The sequence below is a fragment of the Malus sylvestris genome, chromosome 10, assembly GCF_916048215.2.
Source record: "Malus sylvestris chromosome 10, drMalSylv7.2, whole genome shotgun sequence".
In the NCBI taxonomy this organism is placed as follows: domain Eukaryota; kingdom Viridiplantae; phylum Streptophyta; class Magnoliopsida; order Rosales; family Rosaceae; genus Malus; species Malus sylvestris.
Window position 1 is genome coordinate 17230350 of NC_062269.1, and position 9107 is coordinate 17239456.

At 36.1% G+C, this 9107-nt stretch overlaps 1 protein-coding gene across 1 annotated transcript; it reads right to left on the reverse strand.

Moving 5' to 3' along the window:
• Positions 1 to 2551: 2551 nt before the first annotated feature.
• Positions 2552 to 4061, reverse strand: LOC126584269 (uncharacterized). The gene is made up of 2 exons (XM_050248704.1): positions 3814 to 4061; positions 2552 to 3182 (listed from the first exon to the last, which is right to left on the reverse strand). Exons 1-2 carry the CDS (start codon positions 4059 to 4061, stop codon positions 2552 to 2554), a joined length of 879 nt encoding a protein of 292 aa, XP_050104661.1.
• Positions 4062 to 9107: the final 5046 nt, after the last annotated feature.

Sequence of the window (9107 nt, forward strand, 5' to 3'; positions counted from 1 at the left end):
TTGTGATGTGACTATTGGACATCAATTTCTTTCCTCGAGCCATCTTCCCTGCAATCTTGTGTTTTGGGAACTCTGTAGCCCTCGTTACGTAAGCTGTGGTCTTCTTGTATTTCAGGTTCTAGCCGATTGGTCATCTTATCAAATGAAGTTGCACAATGATCAATACCAGAACTCTTGAACCTTATCTCCAATTGTTTTGAAGTTTCTCTGCAGTGCGTCCATTTGTCCATATTTCAGTGTTTGCTATTTGAGACTTTGCTGTGGGATTGCAAGATTGCAAATAGTTCAACTCAGTCTTTTGTTTTCTGGTTTCATAACAGTGATTGCAGTTGTTCTTCCAATCTCAAACTGGGTTACCCCAGTTGAGATTGAGGGGGAGTATTAAGGGTAAAAATGTAATACAGTTAGTAATATAGTTAGGTAGTTAGTATGATTAAAGTAGTTAGGATTTCTATATAAACAGTATGTAAATGTAATACAGTTAGTAATATAGTTAGGTAGTTAGTATTTGATTAAAGTAGTTAGGATTTCTATATAAACAGTATGTGTAATCTTCATTTTGATAAGTGAATACAAAACCTATTTCTCTCTCTAAACTTTCTCCCTCATATCTCTTTGTTCATCTTTCTGTTCATCCTTTCTCTTTGTATTTCCCTTCAATCCACAACCACTGCAATGTAGTTAATAGAGTTTTGCTTGGAAAATGAGTACACGAGCGGTGTTGAGAAGGTGACGGTGCTTTCTTTCGACCACCCCATTTTGTTGAGGGGTATTTGATAGGTATTTTTACCGCCTGCAAAACTAGGGATACAAACACTTAAATACTTGCAAGAGTATAAGGTAATTATAGTATAGATGGCTCTAGCTAGGTCGTTCTCCATAGGGATTGAATGAATAATCTATGTTAAATCAAATCTTAATTAATTATTTAAAACAAAGTTTGAGAAAAAAAGTTGACTTTATGCTTTAAAATAATAAAAACAAATTTAATAGAAAATAATTAAATAAAGTGATAAAATAAAATAAACTAAAAAAAAATATTTTTTGAAAATTAAATTGTAAAAGCCTAAGGTTCTGCCGTCAACTTAACAATCTTATGTAGTTCTTCCAATTACTTATAAATTACACATGCATATTTTGAAGGTTAGGTTTTCCTAAAATATACCTACTTGGACCTCCAACATAGAGCATATATCAAACATGCAACCCGTCTGTGGTATTCATATCAAATCTAAACATGTGTGACTCATTAAGTTTTGTGAAACCTTTTGAAAAACCATATAACCCTTAAGACGTGGTATTCATCCTAAGTGAACTTGCACATATTAACCACAAGAAACCTTCGTCAATTTCAGGGACCGACCTCCGACCAAAATTGCATCAAATTACTTTTCTAAAGATCCTAATGGTAGCTAAGCATTAAGACAATTAGACAGTATAAACAATGACTAATAATTCAACCTGCATGCATAATATCATAAGCAAATTGCAAAGAAACTATATATTCTTGCTAAGGCTCGTGGCCATGCCCTAGCAAATGGAATTTAGTTACTAGCAATCATACAACGAAATATTATTAAAAACAAGGATAGAAAATACCTTGAAAATAAACTTGAATCCAAAAGCTCTCTAAAGTGTGTGTGCGTTTTCTCCCCTCTGTCTCTAATGGCTAAATATCTTATTTATACTAATACAAAACAAAACCCTAAAATGTCTTAAAGTAAAACTAGGAAACATAATTAAATAATAAAACAGAAAATAAAAAGGTTTCCTATTTGAACTAAAATTCAGACTTCTCAGAAAATCAGACTTTTGACTGACCAAATCAACTCCGATTTGGTTCCAAAAGGTTTCCTATTTGAGACAATCATCTTGAAAGGCACACGAACATCCTCCAATTGGAATCACTTCAAAATTCATCTGTTTGATCACTTTTTGCTCCAGAGGAAGTCGAATGTCCTATATTAAGAATATAAATCAAAGTATCAAAATTATACCAAAATAACAAATAAATTAATACTAAGAATAGGGTAAAATATATAGTAAAATATTGACTCATCAGTATTGACACCACTGGTTTAGTGTATGATTCTTTTGTCAGAGTAATATTTGGCCATGGTGAATTCGGGACCATTGTTAGTACGGATAATTTTTATTTTGGTAGAGAGTTGGGTTTCCACAAGATTGATAAAGCTTGTTAAAAAATGAGATGTGTTAGATTTATGGTGCATTAAGTAAACCCAAGTGATGCGTGTGAAGTCATCAACGATGGTTAAGAAATAACGATTGCCATTGTATGTAGCTACGTGATAGCCACCCCAAATATCGACATGAATAAGTTCAAAAGGTGTTTTGGAGTTGACAGAGCTTGTGGGAAGAGGAGAATGAGTATGTTTAGCTAAAGGACAAATGGAACAATCATTAATCTCACAAAAATCGACGTCTTTAACAGAATGAGATAGTAAACGAAAAACTTTATTTGAAATGTGCCAAAGGCGTTGATGTCAAAGGCGAGAAAATGGTGTAATCGATGCCCCAACAAACGTGCATGCTACCTTGTCATCTTGGATGGTGAGATAGTAAAGTCCCCCTGTTCAGTTCCTGTCCCAATCATCATCCCTAAGCATAGGTCCTGCAACACAAACAGGTCTTCAGCAAAGATTGCAATATAATCTGAATGCTTAACAAGCTTGCTGACGGAGATCAGGTTTAATTGGAACGAGGGAACACATAGCACATTATGTAATATCAAATTAGGAGAGAAGCGAATGCTCCCTATGTGTGTCACAGCAACAGCCATGCCGTTGGGAAGGTTCACGGTCCAGTTTTGCACCGGTAGGCAAATGGTGAACATATTCGAGGAGCATACTATGTGGTCCGTTTCCCCTGAATCCAAAATCCAAGCCCTGTTTTTCCAAAGAGTAATACCTCGAAGTGATTTACCTGGTAAGTTGTTGATGCTGAAAACGTCACCTATAAGGTTGGCCATGGTTGGTGATTTGTTGTTGCCTAGCAACGCCAAGAGATTTTGGTATTGCTTGGCGATCAGGTTGATGGAACTAGATTGTGAAGATGGTGTTTCCTTGGCCTGGACATGATATGTCTTAGATGTACGCCGATCTTGTGCATCGTCCTTCTCCTTTCCCTTTTTGAGTTTCTGACAAGCATCAATTGTGTCCTTTCTAACAACAAAAGTCACACTTAAGATGTGATCGAAAAGTGTCTGAAGTGTGCTCGACCATATCGCATCAGTTATATTTTATATGAGGGTTCCGTGGTATGGAGCCTCTCCCGGAGTTATGACCATTGTCTCGAATTGCCAAGGCTACAGTATCAGGTGTGGTTGTTATGGTAGCGGAAAGGCTACGTTACTTCTCGTCCTGTAGAATGAGCGAGTGCGTCTTGTTAACTAAAGGTAGATGGTCCATAAGTAGAATTTGACCACAAGCAGCCGCATATGATGTGTCAAATCCCATGAGGAATTTCATAGTTTTTTGGTTCTCACGGTATTGCATGACTTCCTTCATAGTTCCACACTCATAGATAAGAATGGTGCACAGTGCATCACATTCATCCCAAAGGCCTTTAAGTTTGGGGTAGTAAGCACTTATGGTCATGCTTGATTGAGTACAATCATGAATCGCCTGCTCTATGTGAAAGAGGAAAACACTATTGGAACGAGAATAACGATCTTTCAAGTCCTTCCAGATTTCTATGGCCACTTCATTCTAGATAACACTTGCTTGAATGTCCTGTGAGATTAAATTTATTAACCATGATTTTACAAGGTTATTGTAGCGGTTCCATTTCTACAATTCAAAGGTGGAAGATTTGTTTGGTCTGCTGATAGAACCATCGATAAAGCCTTCCTTGTTCTTAGCACTTAAAGCCATGGTCATGGCACGACTCCAAGTTTCATAATTTTCTTCATTCAGTGGCTGCGGGACGAGGATGGCACCGGGCTGATCTGAATGGTGCAGGTACATCGGATGATTTGGATCATCATATGGGTTTGCCTTAAGCTTGGCTGAGGGTTTTTCGATTTTGGTAGGTTCAGCCATGGGAAGAGGCCAGTGTTTTGAGCAAAAGATTGATGTAAGTCACCAGGAGTGTTGCTAATCAGATGCCATGTAAAAATTAAATGTCGTATATTGTAATGTATTGGTACAAGAGATTATACACAACACGTTTAGATCCTACAAATCAGCCTATACAAGATATTATTTCACCTACACTCCTAAGATCAAGGAAGGGGATTAAATATACAAAGTTAGAGGATCATTCCAAATCATTCATTTTTCTCAACATTGGCCTGTAGAGCCGTAGACTTTGCTATCACTCTAGTTTGATCCCCAGAAACTCAAAGACTCAGGTATGAAACTGAAACCTTAAAGAGACTTTTCGATTTTGTTGCTTGGGTTGTTCAGTTTTTCATGAAATTTTAAGTGTATATGATTGTGTTGTAACTGATTAACTCACTGTTTATTTGATCTAATTCTCATCCTATGTTACTCTATTTGTTTAGGTATTATTAAATGTTGGCATATGAGTCAAGAAATTTTTATTTAATTACATTCTCATTCGTTAAGTTGCCTTCTTTACATTCTTTTTCTTTAGTTTACAAACAGGAGAACTAGCTTTAACTCCCACTCATACTCCCTCCTATGACCATGGAGACACTTCCTTGTGCAAGGGTAACTCCTGTTGAGGCTGCGCCCATTGTGTAGTCCCATGGTTTAAGAGGCTAGGCAAGGACCCCTCATAACAACTCAAGGCATCTAAACTTTGATCTTGGTCATCCCAGTCAGGTGCCTCCGGAGGGTGGAACATAGTCACATTACCATGGCAATCCTTTTTCCGATGCTCTGGCATGGGAAGTCCCTTCAGATAAGTTCATACAGCTAAGAGTAAAGTACTTCAAGGGACACTCTGATCTTTCCAATCACATTATGCTGTTGGAAATATGCCCTGAAAGTCAATCTTTGGAAGAAACCTTTCAGGACAAATGAAACGATGTATGGATGACTCTTATATATCAAATGGCAAAGATACTAATTAGGACTATTTCAATAAACGATATATGTCCTTATTAATGAATCCATGGACAATGGATCGATTGAAGAAGTAATCTAATGATGTTAGACTACAGAGACCTTCTTCACAAGTACGCATGAATGAAGAATAAGTCATGAACAAAATTTTGGGGTTTTGTTCTTTGTGGTTGGCACGGTTTTGGGGATTTTTGGGCATGTGTTTGTGTTTTATTGTAAGTCACTCACACATCATTTTAAAGCTAGAAAGTAGAAACCTTGTCACTTTAGTTTTTGGGTTTGAAAAATCACCAAGAATACACAAATCTTGAAAAAGTGTTCATGGTTTTGTTCTTGGTGTTCATAGTTTGGTTTTGGGTGAAAATGGTTTTATTTGGTTTTCATGCATAGTTTTATGGTTTTGGATGATGTTCTTACCATCCATAACCATATTAAAACTTTTAAAACCCTAGACTTGTCTAGGAGATTTCCATCACCTTTTTTCATTAAAGCCTTTTAAGCCAAAACCAAGTGACATGCAAATTTGGATTTTTCGACCTTGCATTGAATTAAAGCAAGATGGGTGAGACTTCCCATCTCCCCTTAATGTGGCCGGCCACCCTAGTGGATTTATCCACTTGGGGGGGGGGGTTTTGTAATTTGGAAAAAGATATTTTATACTTTTGAGTATTTACGGTTTGACCCCTAACTTTTTCTTATTTGCATTTAGGCCCCTACTAACTAGAAAGTTAAAATATTTGATTTTAATTTTGTTAGTTGTTTAAACTCATAATTCTTTTATGCCCATATGCACTAAATCTAAATGTTCATGTTGCATTCCATTTTGATTATTTAATGTGATTAAGTAGTTAGAAAAAGGGTGACTATGGACTTATGCCTTAAACGATAATTGAGCTATGAGATAAGGCGCTAAAATCAAATTGTTTGAACCTTGGGAATGTGTTTTAATTACTGTTTTTGTTGGACCTTGTCACATTTGACATTAATCTATCTCTCCCTCTTAGTATGTGTAATTTGTAGGAATTTGTACAAATCGGTTTGTAATTCTTATTATTTCTTAATCTCTTTTAGTTAGTTGATTCCATCTAGTGCTAGACTAGAGTTTTTTTAACTATTGGTAAGGAGACATAACTAAAAGAGGGTTTTGACACGAGATTAAAGATTAAATGGGTCCAATGCCCTAATTAGCAATGAATGATTGTCTTTCATTTCTAATGGCTCAATGAAAATGTTTTAATTGGATTGAAAAACACGTAATTAAATTGACACAACCTCCCCGAGTTTATATTCAACAATGTTGGCTCGTTGTTGCAATAACCTAATAAGTCCATGGTCATCCAAGAGCCTAAGATAACTATAAAGTCCAATTTCAAAGGAATGCAAAAACCTTAGTAGTAGTAGTAGTTACTTCCAATATTTGAAAAATTAGTTTTTGATATTGATTTGTTTTTCTTAAAACAAATAGTGGGAGTATCATACGCTACTAAACTATAATGAAAACAATTAGTAGGTATATATATCTCCAATATTTTGAAAAATGTTTTGATATTGATTTGTTTTATGAAAACGAATAGTGGGGATATCATATGCTACTAATTTCATTAACTTTGGACTAGTAGTTGTAATAGGACATTATTTATTTGAATATGAATAAATAAATAAAATTGATGAGACCTTAAAATCCCTCAACCAACATACAATATTAAGTTGAAAGCGTAAGAGTGCTTTGAACACTTTTTCATGGCCTTCCACCGTGGTAGGCTCCAATCGTTTATGACTTGTACATCGCCTTCACCCTATCATGGGGGAGTGCAAAGTGTATGCTTATACTCAGGAGGAGTTTATTTAAAACATTTGATGAGGTTAAGGTAGGCAACGAGTGTGGCCGACATTGTATCATCGTGAGGTCATGCTTGAACCCCTATCTAAACCGGCATGGTGGGAAAGAACTTAACTAAGAGAAATGATGCCAACATCGTATCATCGTGAGGCATTGCTCTCTAGAGGCCAAAAAGATGGGTAATCACAAAAGGTTGTTGTGAATGGGTAATTGTACCCTCTCATTATTATTTTTGCTAGCCAACATCGTATCATTGTGAGGTGGGCTTGGTAATAGTGAGCCTCCCATAACCCGCTAGGAGCTTTCTTTGAAAACTCCCGGATTCCATCTTGAGGGATATGGAATTTGCCAAAAATGGTGGGTGGTGTCATTCGGTTTAAAGACCCGAATCATTTGACTTAATCAACAATCAAACTAATTATTTTATTGTTTATGTATTTAGATATGGTTGGAAGCACACTCGCGAAAATACTCGACAAACATTGCCTAGAGGGGCACAATTTCCCATCATGGTATCGTAATGTCAAGATTCTCCTAACATTGGAGAAGATTGTTTACGTACTAGACAAGGCTCCACCTCACATACCTCTCGGCCCTGGGGCTACTGAGGATGAACGTGCTAAGTTTGACAAGCACGTTGAGGATGACACACAAGCCAAGTGCTATCTGTTGGCTTCCATGAATGAGGAGCTACAGAGACAGCACGAGGGCATGGACAATGCATCTTCCATAATACTCCATCTTACGGAGTTATATGGTGAAGGGACGCGCAACCGTCGCTTTAGCACTGTTTGTGAACTTGTGAAGACCAAGATGGTCAAGGGGGCTCCAGTGTATCAACATGTACTGAAGATGATAGGATTCATTGAACAATTGGAGAACCTTGGTACTCCACGTGACGGGGAATTGGCCCAGGACTTCATATTGGCTTCTCTTTCTGATTCATTCGCGCAGTTCGTAATGAACTACAATATGAATAAGATGGATAGTACTCTCTCTGAGTTACTAAATATGTTAGTAACTGCCGAGAAGACTATGAAGAAAGAGAACGTTGTAGGGACTTCTGCAGTAGTCTACAACAAGCCATCCTCTTCCAAGGCCAAGTCGCAAGGCAAAGGCAAAGGGAAGGAGAAGAAGCCACCCACTCCTAAGCCGAAAGGAGGAGTGAGGAAAAAGAAGGCAAAGGAGCCCAAAGGGACTTGCCACCACTGTGGAAAGGAATGGCATTGGAGGAGGAATTGCAGGTTATACCTTGCAAGTCTTAAGGACAAGCCACAAGGTATGGTTTATGTTCTTATCTTCAATTCTAAATGTTAGATCTTCTAAATATTTATATTTGATATAAAGAGCTAATCACTTGTATAATTGTATATAGGTGGAGAAGCCTAGTAGAAGATGAACAAGCAAGGAAAATGTGGTGAAGGGTTCGGCCACTATGTTTTTTGCTTACTACTTAGGAAGTTTGTTAGGCATTAAAGATTGTCTTTAAACTTTCTTATTTTGTTAAGAACTTATTATGTGGCTTCATATGATGGAAGATCACTATTAGTGCCTAAATGTATAAAGGTATTTATATTAGTCTCTAAATGTATAGAGCTAATACTTTTTGTATTAAACATTATGAATGTTTGAAATATCATATTAATGTAATGTGAAGAATGCCTTTTTTAATATACTATTTCCTTAAAGTAGTGTTATGAATTGAAAATTGTCTTGTTGTATCCTAGATGAGATAAAAGAGTTATATCACTTATTGTAATGTGATAACCAAACTTTAGATTTATCAATTATGGATAGATCTCACATGTAGGACATAAAAGGATACAATGAATCTTTAGATTTGGTTCCATTTGTCTACTTATGAGTTCTATATGAATTGACAAAAGTCTAGAGTATCCTTTCTTGAAGAAAAGGAAGATCACATTATAATGATATAAGTAATAAGAAAAACGTTTCTTATATGGTTATCACTTGAAACACAATGATCAAAATCACTCTTGATTCAATTAGTAGTTTTGAACAATTAATTGGGCATTCTTTAAAAGGTTTTAAAATGTCAATTGTGTTAGTAATTAAACCAAGAAAGAAGTGTCTAAATCTATAAAATGTTTAAAGACTTTAGTCACTTAATAACAAGACATTAACTTAGTGAAGATTGAAACAAATAAGCTTGAAATGTTTTAAAGCTACTACACAATGTCTTCTTCCAATATACT

Bases quoted from the DNA above. Each gene is read 5' to 3' on its own strand.
- LOC126584269 (XM_050248704.1), bottom strand. From the start codon at position 4,061: ATGGCTGAACCTACCAAAATCGAAAAACCCTCAGCCAAGCTTAAGGCA. The intron at 3,183-3,813 runs GTAGAAATGGAA...TTTTGTTGTTAG, and splicing joins AAATCTTCCACCTTTGAATT to AAAGGACACAATTGATGCTT.